A 21040-nucleotide genomic window follows, 5' to 3' on the forward strand; every position below is an offset into this window, starting at 1 on the left:
GATCATTGAAGAGACTCTAGATAGCCCCTTGATTCATCTGGGTAGTCAGTTGCTCAGCAGTTGTATGTCTATTTACCCATACACATCTCTGTGACTTCCCCCCCGTCATCTATGGCATGTGGTGCACCACTGTTGCCTCAGTGCTAGTTTTGGATAATGCCATTTTTCCATGTAGGTATACTTTAACAGCATGCAAACAGTTTACAAACATAGCCATTTGAGAAATGCTTCTACTCTTGGCATGAAAGCCAAAATTCATGCCTTTTGGATCTCAGATAAATCACAATGTTTCTGCATCATGACAATGACTGCACTGTTTTCCACATCTCCCAGCTGCACTTTATATACGATCCACTCCTAGTGCTGCCCATCACCATCGGAGAGTGGTTATTGCATGATGATGCTGGACTTAGGCAGTGGTCACATTAATGTGACTACACTGTGCATGTAGGATTTAGGGACAACACGAGATTTTGGTCTTCACTGGATGGGAAGGAATGCATATGAGCAGAATAAAAAATTACAACAAAAATAGCGACAAAGAAAGAGTTGTAAATGGCAAACATAGAAATGTGTGTATTTTGTCAGACTCTAGCTGAGTCAGACACACATGCTTAGTAGCTCACGTGGTGTTATTTTGTTGTCTTCTTTAAAATGGAAGGATGGCGGTGAAGGATGCTATTGAACTCGGCAATGTTTTGAACCTCTACAAGGGCATTAAAATGAATGAGTTAATACCTGGCATGTGATTGACAATTGCAGCTAACTGAGCTTGAATTAAAACTAAATCTTGTAACATTTCATGGCAGGTCATTCATTACTTTGCATTAATAGGACAAAATGTGGATGTTATTTTTGGAGCTATTTTGCATACTAAACTGAGAGCTGGAATTGATTTTTTGAACTAAACATTGATATTGGAAAGAATAGGAAATTTCTGAGGTATCTTTCTCGTAAACCAATGGTAAGACTGAGCTATGGGTATGCTGATGATAGATCCATGAATACTTTTATTGTGGTCAGTGACTGTTGCATGTATTTGACACGAGAAGAAAATTCAATAAACATAAAAGAAACAAAGAGATGCAAGTAGAGAATCTTTCAGCAGATGAAATAAAATATTTTCATACTCCGTTGTTAGATTAAAATAGTTTTCTAGCCATTTGACAAAAAGTGTTGTGACTGTAAAATATGCACAAAAAATGACAAGTTTCTTTATTGAGAGCTCTTCTGATAAAAGAAAAGATCCAATTACAGAATTACACAGAATGTGAAACTGATGTTATAAACAGTTTGAATTTCTTGTTTGATAATCGAGAGGTAGATGCAATTTCAGATTGAAGTGAAGTCTTAGTATGCTTTAGTGTCATTTGTTAACATTGTATGTGATATGGGCGATGAACTACAGATTAAGTACATCATCTAGCATGATCTACATAGGAACTTTGTATATGTGCTGAAAACAAATCTTATTTTCATATGCTGTAAGAGACTCATGCCAAGCCTTTAATATGAAGTGTGTGTTTTTGTAAAAGATTGTAAACATGTTATGAACTGCCAAATATTCAACAGAACCCATTCAATGGTAAGAAAATCATGATATGTTTAACATTTTACTTAATTTTGGAAGCTTTGTAGAGTTATTTAATATGTGTTAATCTCTTTATAATTTACATTCCAGAGTGGAAACTTGGTTCTAATTTTTTTTCTCATAACTCTGATGAGTTTACTTAATGAAAATATTTTACTTGAAAAGATTTCTCCATACTGCTGTTTTTGTGGAAGGATTTGGTTCAGTATGTCTTTGAGAATCAGCAGTTTTTTTATTCTTGATTTCAAATGACAGAATTGTAAATAATGCTATTTTCACTGTGTAGTTGATGCAGTGAGCAGGTGACAAGCACATAAACAAGTTTGAAATCAAATTTATGTGCCTGTCAACTGCTCAATTACACAGTTAATGATTGGACTTCCCAGTGTTATATTAGTCACAAAATTATATTGGATCAATACCCTGACATTAATGCATTTATGCTTAACTCTGTACTGGTGGTGGTAAGAGTCTCTAAAGTAAATCAGCATCTAATTTGGAAGCGTTTTCAGTGTTGTCACAGAGTTGTAGTTAAGCCGTTTAAAACTGTGGTTACTGAATGATGCTGTTTCCAGTGTCATTCTTTTAATAATGCCATCCATTCGGGAGGTTCCATTATCTCTGTGTTACTTACATAAAACTTGTACTATATACTTTAAAGAATATAGAGTATTGTGAACCTCTTATGAAAATATTTTGCTTGGCACTTTGTACTGCAATAAATAAAATAATAATTTACAAATAAAGAATAGAACTTCTTGTTTATAAAATGCAGTTATCATTCATTGTCTCAGATTTCCAAGCCAACTTCCTATGAACATCTTGTGGGCTAAATGTTCGAATCGTGAACATCTTATCCCCCTACATTATATCCTTCCATTGTTCTTCATCAAATGAACAAATATCTCTCTGTCAAGGAGACGTAACATTTGCTGCTATAAAATTTCTACTTTATACATAAAATTTAAGAGGTGTTTCACACTGTAATTAATTTACTTAAGTTGTGTTAACAAATGGCTCACCAATAAAGGCAATTCCCAGAGACGTGGGATCAAAATGTGGTGCAATGGCATTCTCAGCTTCGAAGCCACGACCTTCATAAGTGAACCCATCTCCTCCAACAAGAAAGCTGTAACCACAAGAAATGTCAGTAACGTTTAACCATAAATAATGCTAAAGGAAAAATTATTACGCTTACTGGGGCTTATGAAGTGTTTAATGAACTAGTGCATTTAATGATAACAATGGAACCAGTGTTAAAAAGAAATCAATCCTAAATTAAAGTAATTTTAGTTGAATATAAGAGAAAGAAATTAAACTATGGTTTATGGTAAAATAACGAAAGTGTACTAAGTACTGGTAACTGGGGTCTAAACAAACTAAGAGTTAATATTTATTTTCACCGCCACTCCTCTGAAATGACTCCAATACCCTTATAGCGAAGAAGTGCTGTCAATATTTATCTTTTAAGTTACTGATTATCCTGCTATTAGGTAACAATGCTGAATCTTGAGTAGTGCACAAAAATAGACATTACAGTCTGTTTCAAGGAATGTTCAGGATAAGAGGTATTGCAGGAAATATGCACCAATGTGCAGGTCTTAATTTATTTGCTAAGTTAAATTACAAAGTGTACCGTAACACACATGGTAAAGTGAGACTAATTAATGGGTTTATTATGTTTCACAATAATGGAAATTCATGGGTGGAAAAATACGTAAAATAAGGGAAAGGCAACCACTTACCTATAGAGGATAGGCATATTGCACACAGAAACGCATAACAAACCATTAACACTAAGCTTTTGAGCTATTGCAGTTTTTCTAGTAGAAGTACACATTTTCACACACACAACCACACAGACAGCCAAAAGCACACACTTGTTGTGGCAGTGAGACGATTATTGGATATGAGTTATCAAGATTAGTTTACTGGGTAGATGGAGTTGGGGAGGGTTAGAGAAGGGTGCTCAAGGCAAGGAGGTGGTGGCAGGGTAGTGTGAGGCAAGTCTTTCATCAGATGGCTTATTAGTTGCACAACAAAAGCAAAGGGGTTCAGAGGGTAGAACATATAAGGGTTAGAGAGAGGGCGAGGGGGGAAGGGAGGGGAGGAAATGAGGGGAAGGTAATGATGAAGAGGGAGACAGGGATTTGAGAGATTAAGGGAGGGGGTAGAAAAAAGGAGAGAGGAATGGACAAAAGTGGGAGGGGGGAGGAGAGAGAGAGAATGTGCTGCCATGGGGTGGGGGGAGGAGGAAGAGTAGTGCGAGAAGCCATTACATGATCTGAATGGGGGAAGAGTGGTGTGGGCAGAAGAGAACAGGGAAAAAATAAGGTGAGGCTGTGGAAAACAATTTAGTAGAGATTGACACCCGGGGGATGCAAGAGTGCAGTATATGATGGAGAGAAAATTCCGGCTTGTGTAGTTCAGAGAAACTTGTGCTGGAAGGGAGTATCCAAATGGCCCATGTAGTGAAGTAGCTGCTGAAGTCATTAGCATTATGGTGTGCAGCATGTTCAGCAACTGGATGGTGAATTTTGTGGTTTTCCACAATTTGGCAGTGCCATTCATGCGAGTGGACAGTTGGTTACTTGAAACTTCCTGGCAGATTAAAACTGTGTGCCGGACCGAGACTCGAACTCGGGACCTTTGCCTTTCGCAGGCAAGTGCTCTACCATCTGAGCTACCCAAGCACGACTCACGCCCCGTCCTCACAGCTTTACTTCTGCCAGTACCTCGTCTCCTACCTTCCAAATTTTACAGAAGCTCTTCTGCGAACCTTGCAGAACTAGCACTCCTTTCTTTCAGGACTGTGATAGGAGGTGGTTGGCAGATGCATGGGAATGGTCTTCCACCAGGATCAACCACACAAGAATGACCCATGGGGTGCAGGATTTGGAACAGGGGTGGAGTAGGTATGGACAAGGATATTCTGTAAGCTGAATTAGTGGTGCAACACTACCTTCTATAATGTGGGTAGTATTTTGGGTAGGGCACAATGAGAATTAGTCAAAGGACTGGTGAAAGATGTAGTTGAGTTTTTCAAGGCCTAGATGGTACTGAGTAATTAGAGGATTGCTGGTTATCAGGTTTATTGGTGTCAGAGGAGGAGATTGCATGGGAGATCTGTTTGTAAATCAGCTGGACAGTATATTGACTGTGAATAAAGACTCTGGTAAGGTTATTGGTATATTTCACCAGCTCCTGCTGTCCATTGCAGATGCAACATCCACTGCTGTTGAGACTGTACGGAAAAGACTTTTTGACATGAAAAGGGTGACAGCTGTCAAAGTGGAGATACTGTTGGTTGTTGGTGTACCTGATTGTATGTGTGTATTTATGGAGTCACCTGAGAGGTGGAGTTCACCATCTAGAAAGGTGTCTCATTGAGTTGAGAATGACCAGATGAAGCGAATTTCAGAATAGGTGTTAATGTTATGGAGGAAGGGCCACAGCATCGCTGTAACATGGACCTTTTTGCTTGCACTGTGGTGGGTGATGAATAAATGTTTGGTAAAACTTGCCAAAATTATAGTCAGTCAGTTCACCTTTCTTCTGTAAATCAGCTCATGCACAAAAATATCACCTACACACAACCTAGCACAATACAGTTCAATGGGTCTCTGTAGTATGTGGTTGGAATGAATAGTGAAACAGTGTTTTATGTCTAAGGATGCCAATTCTCACCTGTCACAATGTACCCAAAATATTTTTAAAAATAAATGCTGACAGGAACTGCAACATTAGAAATTAGGTACACATGCACAGTTGGTTAAGCTTTTTGTAACTGAAGTTTTATTGCTTCACCCATAAACACAAAAAAATTAAAAAGTATAATTTGCAGTTTATCCTTGGAAACTCTCAGTCTGATTGAGGCTTTGAATATCAGTGAAAGTTATCACCTAATTCAAGATAAATCAGATGCGCTTTTCCCAAGAAATCTGTTAGGAAGTTCCACAAGCACAAGTTCAAACTACAAGTCTCACACTGACTTCCCACTAAAATGTTGAGTTCTTTCTGAAGGAAGTCTTAAATTGAGTTGCAAATCTGATCCAAGTGAACTGAATTTTGCAACAACTTTGTTTGCAGAATCCATGATGATTTTTATTTACAAAAATATCACAATACATGAGCATAAAACATGTTCCCTAATTCTACAATAGATTGGCATGAACAATATAGGCATATAATTATGTGCATCTCTGCCATGACCCTTCTTGAAAACGGGAATGTACCATGCTTTCCGTCAGTCATTAAGTATCCTTTGTTGCTCCAGCAACCTATGATAAATTGCTGCCAGAAGGGAGCAAGTTTTTTGCATAATATCTGTAGTATCTTACAGGTATCTCATCTGGACCTGGCATCGTTCCACTACAAAGCAAATGTAGTTGTTTTTCTATTCCAGGATCAGTTCTCTCAATATCTACCATTTCGAAGTTGATACGATGATTGAAAAGAGGGACTGTATCATGATCTTCCACGGTGAAACAATTTTGGAAGACCAAATTCAGTATTTTGGGCTTCTCTCTGCCAATTTCCATTTCAGTGGTTACTGACTGGTTGAATAGATTGTTTTGAACTCCTTACTGATTTCACCTAAGACCAAAGAGCTTTGGTGTTTTTAGTTAGAGCAGTTGACAAAATTTTACTTTCAAAGTCATTGAATGAATGCTTCACTCATTGCTTTCCTTATGCCCATTTTTGTGTCATTCACCTTTTATTTATCGGCTAGGTTTTGACTTCTCTTGAATCTGTGATGCAGCTCTCTTTGTTTACATAGCAGTTTTCTAACAGTGCTATTGTATCACAGTGGGTCTTTTCCACTCCTTAAGGCCTTGCTTTGAACATACTTGTCTAGGCATATTGAATGATGCTTTTGAATTCTTTTCATTTGTGCTCCACATATTTGTCCCCATTATCAAATATTTAATGTTGACTGCTCAGATACTGTGCAATTTGTATACTGTTACTCTTGCTAAGAAAAAATATTTTCTTACATTACTAAACTTTCTTTGCAATACACTTAGTCATAGATATTACCACAGCCTTTTGATCACTAATACCGTCCTCTACATTAAATGATTCAAGAAGTTCAGATCTGTGTGTGTAAGATGTTATCTTCATGATTTGCTTATCTGTCTGCTCAAAGTAACATTCAAACAAGATATTCAGAATAATATCATGTGAATCCCTGTCTCTGGCACCAGTTCTGTTTAACACAACACTCCCAATCTACACCTGGAAAAACTGAGTTAATTTCTTATTACAACAGAATGATCAGGAAACTTATTCATGAAATTTTACAAGTTCTCTTCCAAAGAACTCTACCACTACAGCTCCTGATGCAGGTGGTCAGTGAAAGCACCCGATTTTTGACCCACCTTTGATGCTTAACTTCACCTAGATTAATTTTCATTCATGATCTTTGATAACCTCACTAGATGTTATCAAATTCTTACTGCAGTAAGTATGCCACCACCACTGGTGACTAACCGATCCTCATGATAAATATTCCTAACTGAACTTGGGGTTTTTGTTACTATTCACTTCTGGTAACAACCTACTTTCTGTCCCTAATACTCTCTGGGCATTATAACTTTCAATAAGTGATACTAGTTCTAGGATTGTACCATGGATGATCCTGCAATTTACTAATATCATATTGACCTTTCTTATTTGCAAACTGTGGGGACAAGCATTCTCTGAGAATAATGTGGCTGACATATCTTTGATTTCATCTCTGATCCCAAGGGAGTTTCCTCTGAACTAAAAGACCCTCATGTGCATGCCACATATACTCCACTACCCTAGTACCCACTTCCCACATATAGTGCATGCTTGACCTATTAAAGGGAACCCTACAACTCTCCACTGAACTGTGGAGGTAAAGAAATTCTCATCACAGAATTGTCTGAGGCTCTGGTTTATACCTTCCACTCTGCTCCAAACCAGAGGACCATAATTGACCCTGCTACAATGTTGCAAATAGTGAGCTAAACCTACACCCTGCATATGATGCTAGCTGTCTTCATCAAATCAGCCAGCCAGCTGTAGGAATTGAGAATGGCCTAAGATCTCAAGCAGCAGGCATCATTTGTGCTGACATGAGCCATGATTTGTAGCTGGCTGCAACCAGTATGCTTGATAGTGCTGGCAGTCTCCCCCCCCCCCCTCCCCCCCATGTGAAAATTGTATTTCATGGCATTTTCCTACTCTATATTTACACTGCCAGCATCCAGAAGACAAGGAGGAAACAAAAATAAACTTCAAGTGTTAAGAGGTATGTGATGTTATTTCAATGATGAGAAAATCAGGTAATGGAAAATGTTGATGCAAACTTAGTGCCTAAACACATTCTTTTTCTCACATTTGATCTTCCATCAAAGATTAAGGCAGCCTATGAAGTCATCATGGTCTGAACATACATTCCAAACCCAGTGTGTTGCTACTAGTGTCAATGGTTATAACCACACCTGCATGTCCTGTTAAAACAAGGCCAAATGTATTACTTATGGTAGAGATGCTCATGAGGGTGATTGCTTGCCTCCTTCTACCTGCTGCATCAGTGTTAACGACAACCATGCTGCCTCATCCCATGAGTGAGTGTCCTGTGTATTTCAATGAGTGGGCCAGGTAGGAGATCCAGGTGAAGGAAAACGTACCCTGTCCGACCGCTCGCAAGTTCATGGCTAGTCGAAAGCCCTGCATTTTAGTGTGCAGCACTTGTAGTACCATTCTCGCTATGCCTCACCACTCTATGGAGGACATAGCCACCCAGGCTTCTGACTTCCAGTTCAGTACTGCAATTATGAAATCACCCAGTATCACAGTAGCATCTCCATCTGCTTCTACCACTGCAGAACAAACCACCAAATCTTTGACCCCGACAGCAAAATCACTTGCTACACAACCAGCAAGCTGAAAAGGACAAAAGGAAGGAACCTCATATGTCTTAATACTGAAGCACCCCTGTTCCTTTCAGACTCCACATGCACCTATTCCCATTTGGACCTCTTCTTCTGCATTGCCCAGCTTGTGTGTCATCTCGAGTGGTCCATTCTCTCTGACATGTTCTCGAGCGACCATTTCCTGTACCCTATCTGTTTGCTGACTCCTACCCAATTGGCAGCTTTCTAAGGCTGACTAGAAGCTTTACTCCCCCTCTGGTGATCTCTGATGAATAACATTTCTACAGCTGTGATGACAAGGTAGAATACCTTATGAATGTTATCCTTACCACTGCAGAATGTTCTACACCTTGCACTTCTTCTTTAATGCACCATGTCCTGGTTCCCTGGTGGACTGAGGCATGCTGCGACATGATTCATACACACAGACATACATTATGGGTGTGGCAGTCTCATTAAGATGTTGCACCCATAATATTATGCACATGGCATTCTTTGCATAGTTGAGAACAACATAATGTTATGGTCATGGCACTCTGTGTGTTAATTTTGTTTGTCTGTAGCAGGAGGCCACTTGTGTGTATACTTGACAACAGAAAAAATAGCAACAGAAATTCACAACCAGGTTCAAAAGTGAGTACAGTTCTGACAAGAATTAAATGTAACATGTAATTTTTCTGGAATATGTTGACAACACATGGAACAAGAATTATTACTTGCAGTATTACACAAGAGTGGTCCTCTCTGTATTGTAGGCCTAGTCCAAGAATACATAAAAGCTTTTCTGTAAACAAAATACGCTGTTATACCATGTAAGTACACCACAGAGACTGTTTAAAGGGAAATTTTTGTTGGTTGTCATTGCATCTGAATGGTCTGCCTGTGAGCTTTCTATGTTAAAGGTACAGGTTTGATTTCTTGTTAAGTTGCAACCATTGATTTTTATTTTTCTTCCTTGCTGGAAGAGACCAGCACTATATGGAAAACATTCCTCTATTCTGATGAAGTGCAATTAATTTTTGACAGCAGATGTAACGGTTTTTGGGCTGTGAATCAATGAGGATCACTTGTAGTGGCAAGCATGATAAAACTGGTGCCAACATTTGCTATTATCCTACTGACATGGGATGGCTCTGGCTTCAGCAAAAGCTTGTTACTCAGGCTACACAACAGTAGCAGCACAAACACCTAAGTTTTATTATGAATACAAAACTGAATTCTGTCAAGGGGAGGCTACACCTGAGGACTTACTGAGTTCAATGTGCTATAACACGTTGACGGGGGACAATGGAGAAATAGTTCTTGTGAAACGGTTCAGGTAACTAGGTGTTAGTTTTCGAAAAAATAGATAATTGTATTGCATATTGTTTTGTATTATCATTCAGGCAATTTCTTCCTGAACATTGTCTTGACAATGATTCAGGAGATAAATGTCATAAAAGCATTCAGAACTCATAAAAATCTTCTACAATACGCATACTTAATAAAAGACACTTTGGCACATGCGCACTTCTTTTGCGAAATATTTGCCAGAAAAGAAACTTTAATTATATCCATGAAAACATGTCTGTGTAAAATTAGTTAATGGTAAGAGACTGTCTGAATGATAACATGAAATGATATGAATCATGATTATCTATAACCACATATTGTATTATTCTTACCTGTATTAGGAGACAATCTGAGCAGCTGTTTTAGGTTGTTTGCAGATGATGCTATTGTTTACCATCTAGTAAAGTCATCAAAAGATCAAAACAAATTGAAAAATAATTCAGAAAATATATCTGTATGGTGCCAAAAGTGGCAGTTGACCCAAAATAATGAAAAGTGTGAGGTCATCCATGTGAGTGCTAAAAGGAGTCCATTGAATTTCAGTTACACAATAAATCAATCAAATCTGAAGGCTGTAAATTCAACAAAATGCCTAGGAATTATAATTGTGAATAACTTAAATTGGAAAGAACACAGAGAAAATGTTGTGGGGAAGACGAACCAAAGACTGCGTTTTATTGGCAGAATACTTAGAAGATCTACTAAAGGGACTACCTGCACTATTATACTTGTCTGTTCTCTTTTGGAGTACTGCTGCACAGTGTGAGATCCTTAAAAGTTCAAAGAAGGGGAGCACATTTTGTATTATCAAGAAATAGGGAGAGAGTGTCACTGACATGATACAGGATTTGGGGTGGACATAATTAAAACAAAGACTTCTTTGCTGCAGTGGAATCTGCTCGTGAAATTTCAATCACCATCATTCTCCTCTGAATGTGAAAATATATTTTAACTCTGACCTACACATGGAGAAATGATCATAATAATAAAATAACGGGAAATCAGAGCTCGCATGGAAAAATATAGGTGACCATTTTTTCCCTGTGGTGTTTGAGATTAGAATAATAGAGAATTAAAAGTGGTTTCAAGAACCCTGTGCCAAGCACTTACGTGTGATTTGTAGAGTATCCATGTAGATGTAGATGTACACTCCTGGAAATTGAAATAAGAACACCGTGAATTCATTGTCCCAGGAAGGGGAAACTTTATTGACACATTCCTGGGGTCAGATACATCACATGATCACACTGACAGAACCACAGGCACATAGACACAGGCAACAGAGCATGCACAATGTCGGCACTAGTACAGTGTATATCCACCTTTCGCAGCAATGCAGGCTGCTATTCTCCCATGGAGACGATCGTAGAGATGCTGGATGTAGTCCTGTGGAACGGCTTGCCATGCCATTTCCACCTGGCGCCTCAGTTGGACCAGCGTTTGTGCTGGACGTGCAGACCGCGTGAGACGACGCTTCATCCAGTCCCAAACATGCTCAATGGGGGACAGATCCGGATATCTTGCTGGCCAGGGTAGTTGACTTACACCTTCTAGAGCACGTTGGGTGGCACGGGATACATGCGGACATGCATTGTCCTGTTGGAACAGCAAGTTCCTTTGCCGGTCTAGGAATGGTAGAACGATGGGTTCAATGATGGTTTGGATGTACCGTGCACTATTCAGTGTCCCCTCGACGATCACCAGTGGTGTACGGCCAGTGTAGGAGATCGCTCCCCACACCATGATGCCGGGTGTTGGCCCTGTGTGCCTCGGTCGTATGCAGTCCTGATTGTGGCGCTCACCTGCACGGCGCCAAACATGCATACGACCATCATTGGCACCAAGGCAGAAGCGACTCTCATCGCTGAAGACGACACGTCTCCATTCGTCCCTCCATTCACGCCTGTCGCGACACCACTGGAGGCGGGCTGCACGATGTTGGGGCATGAGCGGAAGACGGCCTAACGGTGTGCGGGACCGTAGCCCAGCTTCATGGAGACGGTTGCGAATGGTCCTCGCCGATACCCCAGGAGCAACAGTGTCCCTAATTTGCTGGGAAGTGGCGGTGCGGTCCCCTACGGCACTGCGTAGGATCCTACGGTCTTGGCGTGCATCCGTGCGTCGCTGCAGTCCGGTCCCAGGTCGACGGGCACGTGCACCTTCCGCCGACCACTGGCGACAACATCGATGTACTGTGGAGACCTCACGCCCCACGTGTTGAGCAATTCGGCGGTACGTCCACCCGGCCTCCCGCATGCCCACTATACGCCCTCGCTCAAAGTCCGTCAACTGCACATACGGTTCACGTCCACGCACATACGGTTCACGTCCACGCTGTCGCGGCATGCTACCAGTGCTAAAGACTGCGATGGAGCTCCGTATGCCACGGCAAACTGGCTGACACTGATGGCGGCGGTGCACAAATGCTGCGCAGCTAGCGCCATTCGACGGCCAACACCGCGGTTCCTGGTGTGTCCGCTGTGCCGTGCGTGTTACCATTGCTTGTACAGCCCTCTCGCAGTGTCCGGAGCAAGTATGGTGGGTCTGACACACCGGTGTCAATGTGTTCTTTTTTCCATTTCCAGGAGTGTAGATCGAGATATATTATGAAATTATACATGTAATTATTGCACAAAGTAAAGTTAATCTTCAGTTTTATTAAATACTTTTAATTACATGCATGAAAAATTTTAAAAACAGTAAATGCAGAGATTTGAACCTATATCACCCTAGTCAGTATGAAATTGCTCTAACTGCAGCACTATCTCTCCAGGTGAAACTAGTGTAGTGCTCAAACATGATGACTGTTGACCCTGATTTTTAAAAAAAAACTAAGGTACAGTGAATGAAACCTACATGTATACATTTAGAGAGACTATACTGTTTAACTTCCCTATCGGGTCACTTTACCTCAACGAAAACATACAGTAAACATGGAGTAATTTATCATGTTGAATATTATCAGCAAATGTAGTTGCTGTATTCTGCTGCACTGACTGACCATCTAACACAGTGAGTTATGCATTCTCAGCAAATTTTGTTTTATGAGCATTAGACCATGGTACATGACATTTTTCTATGTGTGATGTTTTGTCTCCTAATAGGAAAGAAGAGGGACTGGTCCAAGAGATTGAATTGATTTGGTAACAATTTCCAAATGCAAAAATACATTTCTGGTAACAGAGATGAAGTGAGAAGAGTTTCTTTCAACCAAAAACCTGGAAGCTTCAATTTCCAGTAGGAAAACCAATACTCAAGGGGGTAAAGTAAACTGGTTGAAAATGAAATGGCTAAAATACTGCAAAGACCAAGAAAATTCTATCCCAAAGAAACATCGCTGGAAGATATTGCATTTTATGAGACCAATATTTCATCAAATTCAAAAGGAAGGCGTCCTCATTTGATAAATATTGTTCAAGATCTCGTGTATCCAGATTGTCGACCTGTTAAAGAGCTGAAACAAAGCATATGTTGGAACTTTTGTAAAATATCATCCACATTACCACTCATTTTATCGATGGTTACCTTCAGTAAACTAAAGCACACATGCATCATCCTCAAAAACAAAAGAAATCAAGAATCCTGCATAGCTTGGCAGTGATAATGATGAATATATAGATTAAATTCATCAAGAAGTGCAGTGGGCAGTAACTGTAAGTCACAATGTTAAATTATAGTTAAGTTGTAAATTATTTGATTAATGTTCTTCTGTATCCTCATAGTAGGTGTGTTGTATTATGTTTCAATAAAAAGAAGTCTTTTCATTGTATGAATCACCTGAATTTTTCTGTGTTACATTTTCAAAACATCTAATTATCTTCATTTTCATTATGGGCTGACTTATTCTGATTGGCATCTGAACCCTCCAAATGTCCTTTACTTTTACCTCGAATACTGTAGACTCTATGATGCGATTGGGTCCTGCATAACATGGTAGGCAGCTCATATTTCAGCCACTGCACTTTTTGTGCTGTCAAGTGTACATCTACTGGCATTGGATGCCTGTATCTGTATTTCTGCAATTTTCACTGCTGTGAATTATGGTGACAATTGTTCTGTGTGTAGTTTTTTAACTTTCCTGTATATCAAATGCCTGAGGATTTGCATCTCATAGGACTTCCTCACCTCAGATGTGCAATGCAATATTGATTCCAAACAGCAAGACTTCTTCCTCAATTACCACAGACTGAAGGAAGTAAACATGATGATACTTGATTATGGATGCTTTATCACAATTTCTGCATAATGCCTGCACCTTACATGTGAGGGGTAACATATTAAAGAATTTGATGTATAAGATTGTACAGATTAACCCTTTTATAGAATCTGAGAGTTTTGGTGTGCTCCAAGTCTGTATTATAACTGGTGTCTTCTGTAGGTCACTGTTAAGTCTGTTTGTGATATTCTGATGTGGCTGAAAATTTTATTCTCCCATTCTTCTTTAAGTCCACATATCTGTAATACATTTTCAGATACATTCCCTATGTTACAAATAAAAGTGTTGAACAACATGGTCATAAACAGTTACTCACCAAGACATTTAAATTAAAACACAATGTTGGGTAGATATTTCTGTTAGCAAAGACCCCTTCCTTAGACTTTTCACTAATTTCAGAGCTGCAACAGTTCTGTGCAATTCTTCTTTAATATAAAAGGTGAAAACTTTTCAAACCTTTTCCTCCTTTTTCTTCTGGAGTAAAATGCATTTTGACAATTACGTTGTGTTCAATTGCTAGCCTGCAGTGTTATTTTGGCCTGTGCTTGTTTAGGAGGACTGAACTAACTAGTTCCATTTTTGTGTTGGGTGTGAATACTACACAGTGGTCTACCCAAAGCAGTGAAAGTGTTCTTGAGAAAATGATTAGGCTCCATACAAATATCACTATCAGCTGGGAAAATGACAGCTGATGCAGAGTACGACCCATCTTACCTGGGAAAGTCTGGTTTTCAAATAAAGTGCAGCAGATGTCCTAGAGGTATCCCAGTAACAACTCTTTAGCCTCAGTAGCCGTCCACACTATCAGTTTGCAGCACAGTTTGAGGTTTTCATGTTGTCAAAAAATAAGACTAAATTTGGTATTATGCTGGTCAAGGAGTAGAATATTAGAGACCTTAATTGTGGTGGTATGTGGCAGAACTTAAAAAGAAAAATGGCCAGGTTGAAGTTGTGGATCAAGGGATTAATGTAAATACATGTATTTCTAGACTCCTGAAAAGCATTTGACTCAAGATAATATCAATGCTTATCGAAAGTATGATTATGTGGGATATCAAGTGAAATTTGTGACATGACTATGAATATCTTGGTGGCGAGGACACAGTATGTTATCTTGGTTCATTGACAGATATAGAATTAATTTCAGTTGTGCCCCAGGGAAGTGTGTTGGGATCCTTGTTGTTAAGTTGTGTATTAATGACCTAGCAGATAATATTAATCATGACCTCAGACTTTTTGCAGATGATGCTGTTATTTCTAATGAAGTACTGCCTGAGAGAAAGCTGTACAGATATAACTCAGATCTGGATGTGGTTTCAAAGTGGTGCAAAGATTGGCAACGTGTTTTAAATGTTCAGAAATGTAGAATGGTACACTTCAGAAAATGAAAAAAATAGTGTTATCCTACAACTACAATATCAGTGAGTCATTACTGGAATCAGTCAACTCATATAAATACATGAAGGAGATTGCTTACAAAACACTCATGACACTCACTTTATCAGTAGCAAATTGGACTAACAGGAGATATTGAATTTATACAAAGACAGTCAAAATGAATAGTCACAGGTTTGTTTGACCCATGGGAGGCAGACACAAAAATGCTGAAAAAAAGTGAACTAGCAGGTGTGTGAAGATAGATGCAAACTTTCCCATGAAAGTCTAAATACAAAGTTTCACAAGAGCCAGTTTTGAATGACAAATCTAACAATATATAACAACTCACTATCACTCACACAGAGATTGAAAAGACAAGATTAGACTCATTACAGTGCATACAGACATATTTAAGCAGTTCTTATTCCTATGCTCCATGTGCTATCAGAGTGGGAAGAACTGATATCCTCTGCCATGAACTTCACAGTGATTTGCAGAGTTGATGTAGCTGTAGATACAGTGGAAATTAGCGAAGTGTGGTGGTGGGAAGAACAGGATTCCTTGTCAGGTGAGTTTAGGGATATCAACACAAAATTCATGGAAGAGCACAACAGAAACACTGAAAAATCTGAAACTGCCACTTAAAGATAGATGTCAGCTATCCTAAGAATGCTTATTGATAAATTTTCAAGAACCAGTCTTACGTGAGGAACTGAGTGATATATTGCAATCCCTTCTGTATTGTTCTTGTGGTGGCCTAACCTAAGAATGCTTATTTATGAAGTTTCAAGAACCAGTCTTAAGTGAGGAACTGAGAGATATATTACAGTCCCTTCTGTATTGCTCTTGTGGTGGCCATGAAGACAATGTCAGGCTAATTACAGAGTGCTCATATGCAGATGGACTAGGAAGAAACCCAATAAGTGACACATTGGGAGGTATCTTCAGAGTACTAAAACAATGTTCCTTTTATTTATTAGGAATAAACTTACAAAACAAGCTCAAATTTTTAAGAAACAGAAATGACTCTTCTGTTTACTGGAAAGGACAGCAGCTCCCCTTCTTCATTAGTCTGATATAATTTACTCCTGCATAAGGACCATAATGGATAAAGAAAAGATGTTGCAGGGGCATTGTATTCTGAAAGTCAATGGCTTAAAACTTGTACAAACCAGCAAATCAGCCATAGCTGATTGTTGCATCTTCATTGCCCAATACATGAATTCCATTATCGATAGCTTTTACAGCTGCTTTCTAGGACTTGGTGGTTAGGGAATTTATGTTAGTGTGACTGGCAGATAATTTAACTGACTTTGGTGGCAGTTTTTATGTAGATAAAATGTTGAAACACTTTCTTTCCCAATAAACACAGTGCAATCTACCCACATCATATGTCAATCCTATAGATATGAAAACAATTACTGGAAAATTAACAAATATCTCTTGAGATCCCATGCCTTCACTAAAAAAAGAACAAAGAATATTCTTAGATTTTTTTAAAAAAATCACAGTATTAATTCATTAAAAATTTGCATTTTTGCATTTCAGAAGTGAAATAAGGGCATAAAGCAAGTGATAGTCTCTGATTTCCAGTGAACATGACAGATGCTCTTAAGTAAAAATATCACTGTAACTAGTTGTCAGCATCCACATGAACTCCAGAAATTCAGTGATCAGTTCACCAGGAAAGACAACAAATTCACACACAAATTGAATGCAGGTAGCTCGTGACTACAGTTGTCTCAGCAAATAATATTCATGCAGCACAATATCTATGCCACTCACACTAATGGGTAGTTCTGTACTTTAAGAAAAAGGCACATGTATGAAAGACAGTATTTCTTTGTCAAATATCTCAAGAAAGCCTTTTTTGCAGTATTAGCTAATGTGGCACACAAAGTTATACCATCTAATCACACAGTGTGTTTACTAACAGACTTCTTGCTCCACGTATTTGCTAAATGAATTCATCAACTTTCCATGTTGTTAACTACTCATCAGAGTACAGCCTTCTTCACATTCACTGCCTAACAAAAAAGTGAAGTATGCAGAAGTGAAGGAGGAAAGTTTATGTGATGTTATTCCAGTGATTACAAAAACAAATAAAATTCATGAAGAACTTGGTAGTATTAGCTCACTTATCACTATGATGTTGCACCCTGGGGTGCACAGGGGTGCACTGATTCGGTTGGAAAGAGTGTCATAAAGATGTTGTATTCTCTTATGAGGCAAGCTGGCCTACAGCTGTTGTAATAGGTCCTTTGTATTCAGAATAATGCCACTGGGATGGAGCTGATGTCACACATTTTCTGTCAAGGGCAAATTGAGGGATCTTTCTGGCCATCAGAGTACCTCAACATAACATAGACATTGCATTGATACATGTGCCATTTGGGATGACTATTGTCCTATTGAAAAAATGGCACCATGATATTATCACATTAGATAACCATAATGTTATCAAATTAGAGGATGTAGGTAGTCTATGGCATCAGTGTTGCCTTGTTCACTACCAGCTATGACCTGAAGTCATACCTTATGACTCCCCTCCAGCTATGACCTGAAGTCGTACCTGATGGCTCCTCCCGGCATTACACTGTGCATCTCCAAAACATTGGAAGAGTGGGCCCCTTCCTCAAGTCATTGCCACACGTCCCAGTGATGATCATTTGGGGTGGAGTAGAACCACATTGATCACTGACTTGGGGTTGTTCAGAACAGCCATTCATCACTGAATACAATGCAATGTCATTCATCAGCATTCCATGCTTCCTGGACATGGCATAATTATAAATGCAGCTGTTTGTGTTGTGGTATTACTGTAACCTACACATGAGGTGGTAATTCCCTAGTCCCAATACTGCTAGTCTCCGACCAGTGGTGCACAATGACACAGAATGCTACAAGGAGTCACTTACTTGAAACTTCCTTGTGGATTAAAACTGTGTGCCAGACCAAGACTCAAACTTCGGACCTTTGAGTTTGAGTCTCAGTCCAGCACACAGTTTTAATCTTCCAGGAAGTTTCATATCAGTGCACACTCTGCTGCAGAATGAAAATTTTATTCTAGTCCCTTAATTGTTCTCAGACAGCACGCAGTGAGGGGTTACAATGTGCTTGGTGCACAATATGGTGATCCTCATTTGTGGTGGCAAGGTGTGATCATCCAAAACTTTTTGACTATGCCTTGTCTCAAGTTCCCATATAGTCCAACATCCAACCACAATCACATCCAAATACCCCATAAATCTGGATATTACACAATTCAAGCAGCTGATCAAATGAAGACTCACAATGAAGCCCCTGTCAAACTCTGTCAGTTACTCATATTGCTGGCTCACAGGAGTACACGGCATGATTGTGTCCTTCCTTTTTTTGTCATGTGTGTACCTTTTTAATTTCTCTTTTGGAAATTAAGTCGATTGCATTATTTGGTCCAGAGCTATTGAGACTACATGTAAGTTTGTGTAATAATAAGTTAATTTTGCAGACTCTTTTAGGGTGAATAAATGGTAAACTAAGGATTTTTGATCCTTAATCCATCAGTGTACAGTGCCATTAAGTTACAGTGTTTACTTAAAATTTGCTGAAGTGTAAATTTCTCCATTTTTCTGGTTTGAAAAGCTTCTGGTTTTCATCTATGGGCAGAAGAGTCACAGGTAGAAAGGGTAGAAGCTGATTCAAGGCATGATGTGTTTGATAATTTGTGACGCACAAAGTTAATAGGAATTTACTCTGTCCACATTGCAAAGAAAGACAAGAAAATTACTCCATGGGTGTGCAAGGATTGATGTGATATGCGCTAATTCTAGAGGTACAGATGTGTTCATGGGACTCTTTAGTTGCCACAAGATGGAAGGTCACAAGCATTGCCACAGAGAGTATGAATAATCCACTGTCTGAGATCTGTTGTAATTATTTTATGATTTTTAAATAGTGGATAGCATCTATGAATATGTTTTTTGTGGTTTTTTTTTGGAGGGAATATGTGTAAACCCAATGACACTCAGAATGTTTAACACTTGAGGAAACTGAAAAGCTGGTGAGCTTATTGTTAAACAGACCCAAAGGACACTAGTGGAGTTTAAAAGCTGTGTATGGTGCTAGCCATTCAGATTAAGTAGATTAAAAAATGACAGTAATTATTTAATACACTTATTCAAAGGAAATCTAAAACTGTGTTATTCATATAACTCCAATCCTCCAATAGCAAGTTGCTAATGTTCATTTATTAAAGCTTGTAAAGTAGCAGATAATTAAAGAAATGAAACTTCCTGGCAAATTAATACTGTGTACCAGATGCGATTCAAACCTGGGACCAGTTTTAAGTACTGGTCTAGCACACAGTTTTAATCTGGCAGGAAGCTCCATATCATTGCACATTCCATTGAAGAGTGAAAATTAATTCCTGAATTTAAAGAAAGAATCCACATTGAACAGAGGATGACATACTACTACAGAGTAGCTAAAATAAAACTGGTTTAAAAAGTGTCTTTGAGCTGATTTAGCTTGTTCAGGTATGTGAATTCACAGATCATATACTATTATGCATCACATAATCAGTATACTGAACAGCTATTGCAAGTATCCCAAATATTTCATCAAACTGTTAATGCTGAGACAGAGTGAGGTGACACAGTGGTAAAGACACTGGACCTCACATTCAGGAGAACAACATTTAAAAGCTCTTTCCAGTCACTAGATTTAGGTTTCTTGTAGCTTCCTCAAATCAGTCAAGGTTTGTGACTGTGTTCCATCTATAATGACCTTACTGAAAATAAAATGAAATGATAATATGGCATTTATTGTCCAGGATATCCCCTTTGGGGTTTGGCCGCCGTATTGCAAGTCTTTTTAGTTGATGCCACTTCAATGATTTGCGTGTCAATGATGATGAAGGACACACAACACCCAGTCCCCTGCTGGGAATCAAACCTGGGCCCCCTTGCGTGGTAGGCCATAACGCTACTGCTGAGCTACAGAGGTGGACAATGACCTCACTGTTAGTGGATCAGTAAACTCTAAGCATTCTTCCTTGTTACAGCTGAGTCTCCTCACCAAGTGGCGGGAGGAAAACACTCATATAAAGGAGTAGAAATTTGCAAGCTTTTGGTGCCAGTGACTCTTCTGGCAGAAGGTTTGAAGGGGAAGGAAGAGGTCAAGGAAAAGTGAGAGGGAAGAAGGAAAAGGACCTGAGAGTTAGGAAATGGGTAGAGTTCAGAAAAGTCACACAGAGCATAGGGTCAGGGGAGACTTCTTGTGTGGTATGAGATGGAAAGACTGATTTCTGGGGATGGCACTGGATGAGATTTGAAAACCCAAGGGCTTAAAGTCAGAAGATATGGCAATACAAAATACAGAAATTACTGACAAAACATTTTGCACAAAATAATAACAGTAGAAAGCTAAATGCATTGTACCTGGTAGAGGTGGTGCTGTGGAAAAATAGATAGGTCAGAAAATAAACGACATAGAAAACTAAAATGGAGTGTAGACAGGAATACAGAGACCACAGAAATTAATGTAAATTAAGGCCAGCTGGGTGGCAGGAACCAAGGACATGTTGTAATGCCAGTTCTCACCTGCTGAGTTCTAAGAAACTTGTTGCTGGAGGAA

At 39.1% G+C, this 21040-nt stretch overlaps 1 protein-coding gene across 4 annotated transcripts in view; it reads right to left on the reverse strand.

The window, feature by feature from the left end:
* Positions 1 to 21040, reverse strand: part of LOC126187455 (peptidoglycan-recognition protein SD-like) — a 206963-nt gene that overhangs the window by 21645 nt on the left and 164278 nt on the right. For all 4 annotated transcript variants that reach the window (XR_007537732.1, XM_049928558.1, XM_049928566.1 and 1 more), the window contains exon 4: positions 2614 to 2720. Coding sequence is in view for 3 of the 4 variants with exons in the window: in XM_049928558.1 (XP_049784515.1) it covers positions 2614 to 2720 (107 nt within the window). In the remaining variant the exon portion in view is untranslated. The remainder of the gene's footprint in view (positions 1 to 2613; positions 2721 to 21040) is intronic.

Source organism: Schistocerca cancellata, chromosome 1 (assembly GCF_023864275.1).
Source record: "Schistocerca cancellata isolate TAMUIC-IGC-003103 chromosome 1, iqSchCanc2.1, whole genome shotgun sequence".
Taxonomy (NCBI): domain Eukaryota; kingdom Metazoa; phylum Arthropoda; class Insecta; order Orthoptera; family Acrididae; genus Schistocerca; species Schistocerca cancellata.